This window comes from Triturus cristatus, chromosome 6 (assembly GCF_964204655.1).
Source record: "Triturus cristatus chromosome 6, aTriCri1.1, whole genome shotgun sequence".
Lineage (NCBI taxonomy): Eukaryota > Metazoa > Chordata > Amphibia > Caudata > Salamandridae > Triturus > Triturus cristatus.
In genome coordinates this window covers 1,721,779,850-1,721,796,242 of record NC_140589.1, presented here as the reverse complement: position 1 = coordinate 1,721,796,242, position 16,393 = coordinate 1,721,779,850, and the positions used below count along the sequence as shown (strand labels likewise).

The 16,393-nt window shown below is 40.5% G+C and overlaps 1 protein-coding gene across 2 annotated transcripts in view; it reads left to right on the top strand.

The window, feature by feature from the left end:
• The window catches only part of SLC30A10 (solute carrier family 30 member 10), a 169,008-nt gene extending 153,159 nt beyond the window's left edge, over window positions 1-15,849 (top strand). For both annotated transcript variants that reach the window (XM_085612941.1, XM_085612940.1), the window contains exons 3-4: window positions 10,587-10,826; window positions 11,763-15,849. In XM_085612941.1, the coding sequence (XP_085469067.1) occupies window positions 10,587-10,826; window positions 11,763-12,247 (725 nt within the window). In that variant the 3' untranslated portion in view covers window positions 12,248-15,849. The remainder of the gene's footprint in view (window positions 1-10,586; window positions 10,827-11,762) is intronic.
• Window positions 15,850-16,393: the final 544 nt, after the last annotated feature.

The window sequence follows — 16,393 nt, the reverse complement described above, 5'->3', positions numbered from 1 at the left end:
TAGCTGGCGTCCCTGAGCTCACTAATGATATCAGGGAAGACCATCAAAGCCTTCGGAATAAAGTGATCTATTGGCTGCGCAAGAATAGACCATTGCCCGCCTATATTAATGGGGAAATACTGCATGTTAGGCGTTGTGAATGGGTGGGGTCGCGTCCCAAAGACATAAAAGGGGACGTAATTATAGTAAATTTTAAAGACCATAGAGCAGTCAGACACATTGGGGATTGGTATGATTACAGTAGCAGTGATACTGTTTCGACACATTATCTTAACTATTTTTACCCATATTCACCAGTTCAATATCGCTCAAACCAGGAGGACGGTTGGCAGATTGTCAATAGATCAGAACCTAACCATTACGGCCGTAGTCGATTTTCACTTGCACAAACACGTGAATCATTCAATTGCCAGTCTAGACAACCCCATCCTCCTAATAGAGGTTGGAACAATTATTTGTGGGAAAACAGAGACATTGTCCTGCCTGCCTATAATCTACCAACCCAAAACCGGTTTGATGTCTTTTCCGGGTTAGAATATGTGGATTGACGCAAGACCGTTACTCCCAATAGCCTACCTATTAGTTCAGGTGTACATAATGTCGATACTCAGGAGAACACCAATGAACAGATGTCATTATTTTGCACCGAGGATATTATGTATGCACAAACTATTCATAGTACAACCTATGATAATAAGATGAAGGACAGTTATGATCCCAGCCATAAGGCCTTACACACATTTAATTTAAATGATGAGGGACTCATTGGGAGCCCCTGTCATAATCAAATCCAGGAGTCTGGGACTCCTAGTGATTTAACCAATGGGGAAATTAAAGTTAAAGTTAATAGGAAAACCTGCACACTTCTATTTTGGAATGTGGCAGGTCTTAGGGAGAAAATCAATAACCCATCCTGGGGCACACTCATGGATGGTCATGATATCCTGGCTTTCCAGGAAACATGGTCCTTAGACCCAGTGAATATGCATGGGTATAGAAGCTTTTTTACCCCGGCGGTGGGGGGTACCCATGGTAGAGCTAAGGGAGGTCTATTGACTTTTGTCTCTAATTTGCTTAGATATGATGGGATCCGGTTTTCCCCAAAATCTAGCTTTTATCAACTGATTATTTTAAGGAACATAAAGGGACTTAATGTCGTTATTATTAATTTTTACAATAATATATCAAGGAAAGAAATCCCCAGTGTCCTAGTAACACTGAGGGAGGATTTATATCATGAAATAGACAAAACCGATAGAGAAGTTATGTTTGTTTGGGGGGGGGATTTTAATTCTAAACTTTGTACTAAGAGTAAACAGGGATTATGCGGCTTAATGATAGAGCAGGAATCTAACTTAACTCATTTCGAACATTCTCTGATTGGGGATTTATTGAATGACATTATGTTTATGTATGATTTAGGCTATGTAAATGAATCCGCCCAAAATCCTACCACCTTCGTGCCTACATTTATTGGTAAAGGTGCATCATCCACCATCGACTTTATCATTGCCTCAAATAATTGCAGTCACAAATATATTAAATCTAGTACCTTGGACCTGCCGGTAAGCGATCATTTGCCCCAGATTATGGTGGTTGAAAATCTTTTTCCTGATCAACAAGAGGATGTGCCTCTTACACACATAGCATCGGATATGGCCCTTGGTAGTCAAAATGGGTACTATTTAAAATGGGACAAGGTTGTCCCGGAAAGGTTCTTAGACAACCTATTGAAGGTTTGCCCTGGTAGTTTTGCCATCTGCTTAGATGATAAATCTAGTAGTGACTTGATTATCGAACACTTTAATATAATAGCTACCACAATTAAGAATATATTGTGGGTGGAGGCAAACAATGGTGCAAAGGGTAAGAGAAGCTGGTTTGATAATGCCTGCACCAGATCTTTAACAGCTTTAAAAAGAGCCGTTCATAGAACACCACGTGATCCCATCGAAATAAGACACTGCAGGAAAAAATATAATGAAGCCTTAAAGAATAAGAAAATGGATATAAAAAAGAATGCCCTGGAAATGCTATGTGAAGCATCGCAACAGAAGGATACATCTGCATTCTGGAGGGCTGTTAATACACCTTTCCTATACGATAATTCTAAGGCGCGTATAGAGATTGCCATCACAGAGGAGGATTGGGTGGCGCATTTTTCTAGCCTTTATAGTTCACAAGAATTTCCCAATATTACTAGCCCCATCACTGGGGATCTTATAGGTGAAGGGAGTGAAAAATTGGTAGTAACCCTGGAGGAAGTCAATAAGGGTCTGAATGCAATGAAGGGCGGCAAAGCTGCAGGGCCCGACGGGATCCCTGCTGATTTGTATAAAGGAAATGCTGAGCTTTGGGGTCCCATGCTGGTGCAATTATTTAACGCAGCACTGGCTAGGGGCCTAAATCCGTCCTGGTTCACTTCGGTGATTGTACCCATTTACAAAAAGGGAGACAGACAATGTTGTGCCTGTTACAGACCAATCTCCTTATTGGACTCATCTGTTAAAATCCTGGGGAGAATTATCTTGGCTAGACTACATAGCTGGGCAGTAGAAAATGACATAATGAGTGACCTACAATATGGTTTCCAAAAGGGTATTGGCACCATTGAACAGTGCCTAAATCTGATGTTAATACAATCAAAATATCTTAGCATAAAGGGTGAGTGCCTGTATTTTACGTTCGTTGACCTTTCGTCAGCGTTTGATTGTGTTTCACATGCTAAATTATGGGCAATTTTAAAAGAGATAGGTGTGGAGGATTCTATTGTGTGCTTTTTGAAGGACCTTTATTCAGGTGCTAATGCTACGGTTCGCTTTGGCAGTGGGGGCCAATGTACCAGGAGCTTTCGGGTGGGCCGGGGCGTGCGTCAGGGATGCGTCCTGGCCCCCTTTTTATTCCTGGTGTATATTAATGGTCTTGAGCGCCACCTCTTGCGGGAGTGTGTGGACATGCCTAGGATTGGGGGAAGGTTCGTCCCCGCGCTCCTATATGCGGATGACGCAGTCTTAATGGCTCGCACCCCCATGGCGCTACAATCTTTGATACAATCCTTTGAATCTTTTATGTCCAATCTAGATTTAAGGGTTAATTGTAGTAAAACCTTCACAATGAACTGTGGCAAAAAAACTGGCAAACATACTAAAAGAATGTTCTTGAATGGAGTTTGTTTGGAATCTACTTCTACCTTCCCCTATCTTGGCGTTCTGTTCCACGAAAATGGGGTGTGGTCCCATGCAGTTAAGGCCAGAACTTTTTTGTTCCAAAAAACCATTATGGCCTTAAAGAATTTTATTAAAAAACTGGGAAAGAAACCGATTAAAGAAATTTTAACAATTTATAATGCCACATGTATATCGGTTGCTATGTATGGCTCAGGTCTTTGGGGCTATTTTAACATTGATTCGATCCAGAAAGTGGAAAACAGATTTTTGAGATATGTCCTGGCAGTACCTCAGTGTGTCGCGACCTATATCTGCCACATTGAACTTGGTCTAACATATATATCCGATTTGATTAGAATCCAGCCAGTTCTCTTGTGGCATAGGATCTGGACAACTAATGAGTGCACAATGAATCGGGCCATCCTGCAGGACGTCCTTAAATTGGAAAATGTGGGTTGTGTAGAATGGCTAACTTATGTTAGAACATTTCTTGGTAAAATTGGTTGCCCACAATATTTCGAAGAGCCACTCTTAATGGACCAGGTTTCTAGGAAATCTTTGTTTAGGTTATCCCTGGAATACCTTATGGAAATTAGAAGGGTGGAGGAAATGAAGAAAAAGACTGTATCTCTACATTTTCCTCTGCTCTCTGGTATTAAAGTACAGCCATATTTATCATTGTCGATATCAAACTATGACCGTTTTATCTTGACCCGTTTTAGATTGTCTATTGTTTTTAGACTTTTGTCTCTCCCAGTTATGAATTTGTGGTCGCCAAATCTACCTCCATGCTTGTGTGATGATTCTTCATCCCAGTCAGATATTCACATTTTATTCTTTTGCAAATTGTATACTACACCTCGTAGGTCATATATTACTCCTCTTCTTAAAGAATGGAAAATCAATAACTATCGCCTTGCCTTTTTAGAACTACAGAGAATGGATACTTATCTTACCATTACCGCAGTCCTAAGTTTTTTTAAAACTGTTTTTAAACTCAGGAAAACATTGGGTCTTTAATATGTTTTTAAATTTTGACCCTTCTCCTTTTTATACTTTATGTGTATTATGTATTACTGAAATTTACTGCTGTAACTTTCATGGTTTTTGTCTTTTAAACCGAATAAAGTATTCTTGACTTGACTCTCCACAATATAACCTAGAATGTAATCATCCCATATACACACACTGTAGCTTCTCTTCACCCCAAGATCACATACCACAGGTTAACACAGAACTTACTGACATCCCATACTTCACTGACCCTTCCATTCACCTCCCCAAGCATTCTAACATGCACCCCATTCTAACATAGAACTTACTGGCCCCAGATACATGCACTGAACATTCCATTCACCCACCAAGCTTTCAGCATGTATCACATTCTAAACCATAACTTACTGAATTCAGATACACACACTGAACCTTCATTTCACACCACAAGCGTCTAGAACCCATAACATTCTGACCCTGACCTCACATTCACACATTGAACCTTCTATTCGCTTTCAAGCTTCTAACACAGAATCTACTGACCTCCCATATATGCACAGACACTTCTATTCACAACCCTAGTTTCTCAACACACCACATCATAACCCAGAATTTGTTACCTTCCCATACATTCACAAGCTGGGACGTGAGCGTAAGATTCAGTAACACACACTACATTCAAACCCTGAACTTACTCACCTTCGATACACACACTGTACCTTCCATTCACCTCTGCAAGCATCGACTACACACCACATTCTAATATAGAAATGACTGGCCTCGAATACACGGACTGAACTTGTCATTCAGCCTCTAAGCGTCTAACACACTCCACACTCTACTTAGAACTTACTGGTCTCAGATACAACCAATAAACCTTCCAGTCAGGAGGTGTGTGTCTAACACACACCTCCTCTTCGCTCGGAGACTACTGCAACCTGATGCTAACTTTAGTGCCTATTACTTGGTACATTCACTCACTGTCCAAAATGTGACCGCTTGCCCATGTTTTTAGCCCTAACCAGCTGGGCCGTATCCACCCTGGCATTGCAGGATTTGGATTTGCTTTCTGGTGACCATTATTATCTCTATAGTTCTTGGCACAGTATGTAATGGAGGGGTTGGGTTGACACCACTCCTGGTGTGATTCTCTTGATTCGTTCTCATGTGATCTCAAGTAATCCCGTGATGTTTGCAAATGATACATTTTCAGCGTATCATGATGGAAGCCCCTGAAATTCTGGATTTCCTGTCCTCTAGCTTTTCATATGCTGTAATTTAAGAGACTGTTCCATAAACTTTTGAAAAACTGTTCATTCCTCAAAATGTTCAGGGAACGTTTTCCTAGAAAAATATTATGTGTTCTGCTGTAGTAAGCGAGACACGCATGGAGTTGTAGACCAGAATCTCAAACAGTCCCCAAACGATAACAGAAAGAGGCATTTGAACCGTTATATGGCAAGTGAAGCCGTCATCCGTTTTGCCAGAGAAAAACATTTGTATTGGCACCAATGATGACCCAGATTAGGTGGAGATGTCATTAAATTTCAAACTTGGGAACCAGAAGGCTGGGACTTGAATCCAGTCTCACAGTAACCTCTGTGTGAATCAGGAGGCAGTGCTTTTCTTCTGGTTGGAGGTGGTAGCTCCTTTGATTTAATAATATGCTCGCAGTAAAGGTTCCAGAAAACAGGATACAAACCCTATCATTATAAATGCATGGCTCTGACGTGAATGTTTCTGCACAGCTGCACACTGGGCTAACTTCCCAAGGGGACGATGTTACTTACATGTTATAACATGTAACACCTTTCGTGTTCATTGCACTGAGACATGTGACCATCACCCCCCACGCAGGTATTCTCCAGGAGTTTTAATGCACATCTTCAAGGATGCTCGGGGTCAGTCTAGGCGCAGTGACGTTTGGCCGGCCTCGTATGCTGCTCCTGTCTTCTTCTCTTACATTTATTTCCTTGTTGATTGTCTGTCATGAGTTTGTCTCGCTCAGTCCGTCCTTCCCTCCTCCTGTACTCGCACATCGTTCACTGCTACTGATATACCTTAGAGGAAGCTGTAATTACTCATGCAAACTGTGGCCCAGCCATCCTTGTAGGCTGTCCTAGAGGTGCTCCAAATCCCTATTCCCGCCAGTAGAACCCCCTCCTTGCAGCTGCACAGCCCTCTGCACTGCTTCCTTCAACCCACAGTGGACCCTTTAACTGTTCACCCAAGGATGAAAAGGAAGGAATCCATCAGAAGCCTTGAGAGAGCACAAAGAGGAAGACCGATAGCGTAAACATTCCCTGTAAGAACAAAGGCACCTCATTCAGAGTATGTATGCACTTCATTCAGGGTATGTATGCACTTCATTCAGGGTATGTATGCACTTCATTCAGAGTATGTATGCACCTCACTCAGAGTATGTATGCGCTTCATTCAGGGTATGTATGCACTTCATTCAGAGTCTGTATGCACTTCATTCAGAGTATGTATGCACCTCACTCAGAGTATGTATGCACTTCATTCAGGGTATGTATGTACTTCATTCAGAGTATGTATGCACTTCATTCAGAGTATGTATGCACTTCATTCAGAGTATGTATGCACTTCATTCAGGGTATGTATGTACTTCATTCAGAGTATGTATGCACTTCATTTAGAGTATGTATGCACTTCATTCAGAGTATGCATGCACTTCATTCAGAGTATGTATGCACTTCATTCAGAGTATGTATGCACTTCATTCAGAGTATGTATGCACTTCATTAACAGTACGTATGCACTTCATTCAGAGTATGTATGCACTTCATTCAGAGTATGTATGCACTTCATTCAGGGTATGTATGCACTTCATTCAGAGTATGTATGCACTTCACTCAGAGTATGTATGCACCTCATTAAGAGTATGTATGCACCTCATTAAGAGTATGTATGCACCTCATTAAGAGTATGTATGCACTTAATTCAGAGTATGTATGCACTTCATTCAGAGTATGTATGCACTTCATTCAGAGTATGTATGCACCTCATTAAGAGTATGTATGCACCTCATTAAGAGTATGTATGCACTTCATTCAGAGTATGTATGCACTTCATTCAGAGTATGTATGCACTTAATTCAGAGTATGTATGCACTTCATTCAGAGTATGTATGCACTTCACTCAGAGTATGTATGCACCTCATTAAGAGTATGTATGCACCTCATTAAGAGTATGTATGCACTTCATTCAGAGTATGTATGCACTTCATTCAGAGTATGTATGCACTTCATTCAGAGTATGTATGCACTTCATTCAGAGTATGTATGCACTTCATTAACAGTACGTATGCACTTCATTCAGAGTATGTATGCACTTCATTCAGAGTATGTATGCACTTCATTCAGGGTATGTATGCACTTCATTCAGAGTATGTATGCACTTCACTCAGAGTATGTATGCACCTCATTAAGAGTATGTATGCACCTCATTAAGAGTATGTATGCACCTCATTCAGAGTATGTATGCACTTCATTCAGAGTATGTATGCACTTCATTCAGGGTATGTATGCACTTCATTCAGAGTATGTATGCACTTCACTCAGAGTATGTATGCACCTCATTAAGAGTATGTATGCACCTCATTAAGAGTATGTATGCACCTCATTAAGAGTATGTATGCACTTAATTCAGAGTATGTATGCACTTCACTCAGAGTATGTATGCACCTCATTCAGAGTATGTATGCACCTCATTAAGAGTATGTATGCACCTCATTAAGAGTATGTATGCACTTCAGAGTATGTATGCACTTCATTCAGAGTATGTATGCACTTCATTCAGAGTATGTATGCACTTCATTCAGAGTATGTATGCACTTCATTAAGAGTATGTATGCACTTCATTCAGGGTATGTATGCACTTCATTCAGGGTATGTATGCACTTCATTCAGGGTATGTATGCACGTCATTCAGAGTATGTATGCACTTCATTCAGGGTATGTATGCACTTCATTCAGAGTCTGTATGCACTTCATTCAGGGTATGTATGCACTTCATTAAGAGTATGTATGCACTTCATTAAGAGTATGTATGCACCTCATTCAGAGTATGTATGCACCTCATTCATAGTATGTATGCACTTCATTCAGAGTATGTATGCACTTCATTCAGAGTATGTATGCACTTCATTCAGAGTATGTATGCACTTCATTCAGGGTATGTATGCACTTCATTCAGAGTACGTATGCACTTCATTCCGGGTATGTATGCACTTCATTCAGGGTATGTATGCACTTCATTCAGAGTACGTATGCACTTCATTCAGAGTATGTATGCACTTCATTCAGAGTATGTATGCACTTCATTCAGAGTATTTATGCACCTTATCAAGAGTATTTATGCACCTCATTCAGAGTATGTACGCACCTCATTAAGAGTATGTATGCACTCCACTCAGATTATGTATGCACTTCACTCAGAGTATGTATGCAATTCATTCAGAGTATGTATGCACTTCATTCAGGGTATGTATGCACCTCATTCAGAGTATGTACGCACCTCATTAAGAGTATGTATGCACTTCAGAGTATGTATGCACTTCATTCAGAGTATGTATGCACTTCACTCAGAGTATGTATGCACTTCATTAAGAGTATGTATGCACCTCATTCAGAGTATGTTTGCACCTCATTCAGAGTATGTATGCACTTCATTCAGGGTATATATGCACTTCATTCAGAGTATGTATGCACCTCATTCAGAGTACTTATGCACTTCATTCAGGGTATGTATGCACTTCATTCAGAGTACGTATACACTTCATTCAGAGTACGTATGCACTTCATTCAGAGTATGTATGCACTTCATTACCAATATGTATGCACTTCATTCAGAGTACGTATGCACTTCATTCAGAGTATGTTTTGTGCTTCACTCAGAGTATGTATGCACTTCACTCAGAGTATGTATCCACTTCATTCAGAGTATGTATGCACCTCATTCAGAGTATGTATGCACCTCATTAAGAGTATGTATGCACTTCAGAGTATGTATGCACTTCATTCAGAGTATGTATGCACTTCACTCAGAGTATGTATGCACCTCATTAAGAGTATGTATTGCACCTCATTAAGATTATGTATGCACCTCATTAAGAGTATGTATGCACCTCAGAGTATGTATACCTTTCATTCAGAGTATGTATGCACTTCATTCAGGGTATGTATGCACTTCATTCAGAGTATGTATGCACTTCACAAACTTGCAGAAGAAGGCCCTGTTGGTCAAGGAGCCAGTGCTCTGTGATCATGTCCTCTCCTTCACTCTGCCCATCTTTTGCCCTACCTTTAAGTAAAATATAAGGACCCTCTTAAGGTTGAGAGTTAAAGGTAAGTTTTTTCACAATGTATTTGGGCTCCTGTCGAGTGGCCCATTTTACCGTGTGCCCAGGCCATTTGTCTGAGGCGCCGTTCGATTTGCTTGAGGCAGGTGATCTCTTTGCCTGGCGCCTATCTCCCCTTTCTCCTGCCCCCTCCTAACCCAGAGGGTCCTTCCTGGAAGCCACCTCCATTAAAAGGAATGCAAGCCTGATCTTATTCTGATCTATATTCCCTTAGGATCCGACAGCTCTATATAACAATATTGTCTGTCACAGCACTGGGGTGGGGCGCGCTTTCAAGCAAATGTGCGCTCTTCCAGCAGAGAAGGTTCATTAGTAGCCACTCACTTTTTAATTAAGAAGGCGCTACCCGCCAGCTCAGTCTCTAAAGCCACAAGCATCCAAAGATCACAAAGCTAATGTACTCACACAAAATTTCCTATCCGGCATTGAGACATCGAAGCTGTAAAATCAACAACTATTCCCACTTCCCCACTACTATCATTCTTCTGCTTCTATTCTTTCTTGTTACAGCATGTCTGAGGCGTTCTGGGACAGATACACTGACCCAGCCAGGGGGTCAGATCACCCAACACACAATTCTCACCAGAGAGAAGCAATTTAATATACAAATCACTGTGAAACATTTGCACTGTACAACACAGATCCAGCTCTGTGACACGCATCTATTTTTTCAAAGACCCTCAGTCAATCCTAGCTCCAGGGCCTTTGTAGTGCATCTGCCACTGGTTTAATTATCTCTATTTTTGTTCCATTCACGGAATACCAGTGATTTCCAGAGGCCCCTTGCAACACTGGAGCTACCTGAAGAAAAACTAATGGGATTACAAAATCAGGATTTTACTATGATTATATTTTGTACCATTACCCTATTGGTCCCTTCATCCTGCTTACATGGATGAAAGAATGATCATGGAAGCTAAGCATTGCGTTCCGTATTTCAAAGCTTGATGTGATACGCGCATCTGCTTCGGGACAGTTCCACAGTGAACGCAGGTGAAGGTGATGACGCGGGCGAAGGCTAACCTACTTGTGCTCTGTTTTAGGGGTTCTCTTGCACGTCATGGGAGATGCCCTTGGATCGGTCATTGTGGTGATCACAGCCACCATCTTCTACATCAAACCCCTGTCAAGCGCCGACCAATGCAACTGGCAGTGCTACATCGACCCCAGCCTGACGCTGGTCATGGTCATCATCATTCTCTCCTCCGCTTTCCCGCTCATCAAAGAAACGGCTACGATTTTGCTACAGATGGTTCCAAAAGGTGTAGATGTGCTAGAGATTGGTAAGATTTTTGCTCATATTTTTTTCCTGTTTCATCAGACCAAAGCACAGTATGTAAATGAATGAATTCTCCTCATATCTCTCTTTTCACAATACAATTTATTCAAAACAGCCAAAAAAAGTTTCTTTAATTGTAACAACATTAGACATAGGCTCCATCCACTTAGAGATTCATGATATACACTAATGATAGCAAGTGTAATTAACTTGCAAAGATTTTCAGGGGAGGCCGTGTTCATATACGGAAAATCCCCCAAGATTATGAGTGAGTAAAATTATCAAAGCTAGAATAGTTAGAAAATGCTGTAGTTTATATCCACATGGTACAAAGAATACAAATCTGAGTATTATTAACATCATGAAACATTCCAACCAGTGGATTGGTTTACAGTTCTTTTGTGAGATCATCATATGATAACAAGCGATTTACAGAGTGAGCTAAAATAAGTGTACAGATGCGTTTCGACTTTAGACTTAACAACATCAAACAGTTGGTATTGGATTTTTGTTCTGCAGTTTTTGCCACTGCTTTAATAGATATATAATCTCCCATCATTTCCTCACAGAATGAAGCAGTTGAGTCTTTTATTCTTGAGTCATTTGCATACTGAAAGATGTGGGTTATATGAAGGATCAAAGACTTTAAAACATGATGTCCAAAACACCATTTAGTATCTATCATGTTATGTTTATATGTAGCAGCAGTTGGCCTATTATTTTTACATTTTAAAACGTCTCGATATGCTTGGCCACTAAGGATATATTCTTTATTATATGGCAAAAAGCCTGTTGGCTAAATAATTGTTTTTATGAAGGTGGAAATTCAAACACATTTGCCTGTAAGACTAGTTATAAAGGATTTGTTTGAAAGATTTTCATTGAGAGTAGTAACTGTAAACTGTCCACATGAGTTTAAGTCTCTTCTGTTTTGTTGTAGGTGAAAAAATAAAAATTATGCCAGGAGTTGGCAGCATTCACGAGGTGCATGTCTGGGAGCTTGCAGGTGGGAGGAACATTGCATCACTGCACATCAAGTGCAAAGACTCGTCTGACTACCAAGCGTCGACTAAGCAAATGCGAAAGGTTTTCCACGATGCCGGGATCCACTCGGTGACTATCCAGCCAGAGTTCACAGATCCGAAAGACCTTTCCACAAAGTGTAACTCTGCTTGCGTCTCCAGTAGCTGCGACTCCCAGCTGTGCTGTAGTCAGAAGGAAATGGAAAATGTTGACTGCAACGGCCATGTTGATGACAGTAGCCACAGTCCAGACTTGCAATATAAAATGAATGGCATAAAAAAAGAGGATATTGAAGTTTCAGTTGGATACTCGTGTGAGGGGGGTGTGAGTGAAAAGGGAAATGAAGATAGTAAAGAATATGAGCAGACAGAGGTGGAAACCTTATACACACATAGGTTTTAAATACCGGTCATCCTCATGTTAGAGGACTGAACAAGGAATGACTGAACGTTGTATGTTATATTAGTCAGTTACTGGCAGGTTCGTGGTACTCTGCACTTAAACTAGACCAAAACACACTCAGGTTGTAATCATCACTCATACAGTGTTCCATGCATCAACAATGTCACATGACCCTGTCATTGGCAAGCTGCTACTGTGTGCTGAGGGAATGGTCAACATCAAATTTCCTTCACCTAAAGTGAAACTGAAAGGGGCTTCCCTTCTAAGACCACTAGGGATCCAGGTAGAAATGCTCTCTTGTCTTCCATATTCATCACTCAATTGCTTTCCTTCCACCAAAATAATATTTGTGTTTTTGTCTATAATGTCATCCACAAATTCAGTGTCTGTTGCAACTTGGCAACTAAATCATGTTTTAACTACCTAGAATGAATGTATTTTCTACTTGGGTGAGGAGCCAACTGTATTGTGTATGATACAGGGTTTGATTACCCTTATAGCATTACTTGGGTCTCTTTGAAGTAGTTGAAAATCTTAATCTGCCACTCGTTACTGCACCACTACTGTACTCCCTGTACTCCGTTGATCAACTTGCTTTCTGTATTGAAGGTATAAACCGTAACTAGCCCTTGTTTTATAGTCTACTGACTAATGTAATTCTAACTATCCCACTTTGCAAGTCAGAAGTATAGTTTTAGTTATTGGTACTTGGCTGATGTTTTATCATATACATTAAGACGCTGCATCAGAATGTTAACGTTGTAATATCTTTCAATAAAAATAACTCACAAAAGTCATATAAACTTCTGGTCAGAGGATGTGTGACCTCAGGTTGGCCGAGTAGACTGTGTGATAATACATGTTGCCCAGGGCATTTTGATTCTTGAAAACAAAAGTGCGAATAACTATTTAACCAAATGGCTAACCCACCCTTTTTTATTAAAAACCTACCACCTAGAACCTCAATGCAATGACAACTAAAAATAGCATACAGAATTTGCAGGGAAGGTGCAAGTTATCCAGAAATCTCTCTGATTCCTCCAGGGACCCAGCTGTTTGTTGCTCCTACATTCTCTTGCTTATCATTCTTTTTCTGAAAGAATACGGACAACTTTTTGGGCAATCAAATCACTACAACTGCTTTTGGGATTCTTGTCTTCTGTCCTGTGAGAATATTTTAAGTCAATCATAAGTCAATGCTGCTCTTTTTTATTAACAAGGGAACAGTGATTATTGCATTGTTTTTAGTCCTGTCCTACATGATGTCTTGAGAGCGTCAGAGAGTGAGAGTTCATTGGACTGTTTGCGGAAGGATGGCGGTCCACCAGCAGGCCAAATGTCGGTGACTGTAGATGGGAAGGCCTAAGAAGCAGGCAAAGTGGCTGTAAAGTGGCCAGAGGTGACTTCCATCGAAGACCTGCCCATAGAGATGCAAAGGCCACTGTCCTCCTGGAGATCCCATTTGTGCACAATAAGCCGGTGCCTTATTCTAACTTGATCATTTGAACTATTGCCCTGTCAGGAACTCATTCCAAGTACCTCAATACATGTATTCTTATGAATCCTAGGATTACAATATATATAAAATATCAAATTTTTGCAGCGTGCTATATCAGATATACACATGCACTCGTACTCACGCATTTTAACTTATCTTAATTTCGATGTCGTTTTCGTCCGATGTAATGACTCATGTTATTGTTCTTGAGATGTAATGCCTGCGATGTAATGGTCTACAATGGTCTGCACTGGAGAAGTGCTTATTTTTCATATAAAAACAATGCATTTCAGGTTAAAATAGATGCACTTTTCAAATAACGTCTGCCTTTTGCACCTCTCTTTTAAGCCTCAGTGATCAGGTTCAGGTTGCTGAAGAATGGATCCAATCCATGCAGTGCTCAGTTTGTAAAAAACGAAGTGCCAGGGCCCTCATCAGGAGGCCACTGTAACTTGTAACACCCATTGCTTTTGCCAGTGCTTGCAATAACACTACCAAGACAACTATAACCATCACACTCCTACAAGTGTGACAATTCAGACCGCTCCAAGCCCCCACAGCTATGAGAATGAGTGAGGCGGCAGGTAGTAGCAAATTTTAAAGTACTTTGAATGACTAAACAACTGTCGCTGAGCTCATTTCTAAATTAGGCAAACAGCAGCACCATGTGGCAGACTGTGCCGAGCACCGGAAACCACCGGCTCAAATTAAGCACTGACATGATGCTCTTTATTGTAAATACTTTGTTTGATGTAATCATGGAAAAAGCCATCAGCTTTCAGACTGTTAAAGAGATAGTAACACATTTTGACATTTGATTGAAAACAGTTGAAATGTTTTTTGTACCAGACTGAAGATGATCTTGTGTCTTCAATTCAAAATGGCCAATATGATCAATAAAGATATTCAGGGGGTCTGGACCGTGCTGTTTGCAGTCTTGATTGACACATGATTGTTTCAATGTCTGTAGTCTTGCATCCCTTCGAGGTGGAGGTCCTAGGTACACCAAACACTGTCAGAGCACTCATTCTTGAGTGCCATGTGAGAGGTACACAAGTCACTCTTGCCAGATCTTACGTGTACACTAAGTCTCAAACGATGCCGGTCTGCCTTCCCCGAAGAAAATCTGTTCCTGTTTAACTTTCCCTTTTTAATTGTTTTTAAGTTAGCTATACATTCATGGACATTATCCTTGTCATGTACTATATTCTGATGAGTTCGTGGAGGGTGAATTGTGCATATGACACATACCAATGTTGGTGAAAATATAAGAACCACTAGCCCTGGATATGATGTCAATTACGAGTAGCCAGGGGTGGCTGCTGCTAACCTTGAATTGCGTTTTGTTACCCCTGGCTACTTTTCTGTTACCCTTTGGTATTGGGGTCTTGAAAGCAGTGGCAGGAACAGAAAGATGTCGCTCCCCTATCTTCTCTGCAGCAAATAAGAGGTTGTTAGTGGGATTAAGGGTGGGCAGGTTTCCTAAACTGTGATGTCACCAGGAGTCGAATGGTGCATTATATGTCATTTTTACTCCTCCTGGCTGTTTGGTGAATAGACATCCCTTTGGATAGGCATTGCCAAGTTGTAAATACATTCTTTCATGTATGATCTGGTATTATAGCTTAATTTGAACTGCACTTTAATTACTCAGTTTTGTACTCTGTTTTGTGATCTTGTTTTTTAAGCTTATGAAATTTCTGAGGTTCGTTTTTTCACCTGTTCAACAGTTTTCTACTCAGGGTTACTAATGTCCTGTACATTATTTTGGCACTTAGACTGTATTCTAGTTTAACACTCTGGGAAGAAAATGTGGCACTTTCTTGTCTGTGGACGCGATTCACAATAAGGAAACTGTTTATCAGTTGAACTTTTAATCTTGTCATGTGTACTAAATCCAACATTTTCTTCCTTCAGCATATATTTAGAGTTTCTTTGTAAATTGAAATGTAGAAGTTTTTAAAAGTTGAGGGCCGTGTTTCAATATTGTAGATTTTCCTGTAAGGGCCTATTGTGAACTTTGTATTTCATGTTTCACAGTAGAAAAATGCATTCTTTTAATAGATGACCTTTACAAGAAACTTTATTAAAATACTATATAAAATTTGGACTGTTTTTCTTTCTTTCCATTTTTTGTCTTCCTAAGGGCTGTATTCTAATATAATGCCTATCACCAAAAGCATTTTATACAGAAAGGTTAGTAGCACATAATAAATGAATCACAATTCTGGTGAGCTTTTTAGGTATGGCTACAGATGCTTTTGCTGTTACCCAGAGTTCATGTCATTATCACAAAAAGGGTAGTAAGCGTTGGGTAAGGCAACTGCTTGTGTGAGTTAGCCCTTTTCAGTCATTGCTTGTTTAAAGTATCTTTCAGATCTTGGCCCAGGTCATAGGAGTATTGCACAGGTTTGCCTTTTGCAGGGGTGACTGAAAAAGGAGGGATCATGGCACAGAAACGGCCCTGGTTTCAGCCTCGGACTACATCAGGCGTAAGGTGGACGAAGGGGAAGGAAGGGGTACTTATTCTCTTGGATCTCACAGCAGCTTTTGACACCATCTCTCCTATGTTGCTGCTGGACAGACTCCAGAGTCTTGGTATCTCCCATCAAGCCCTTGCCCTTCTGTCCTCATTCCTGACAGGGAGA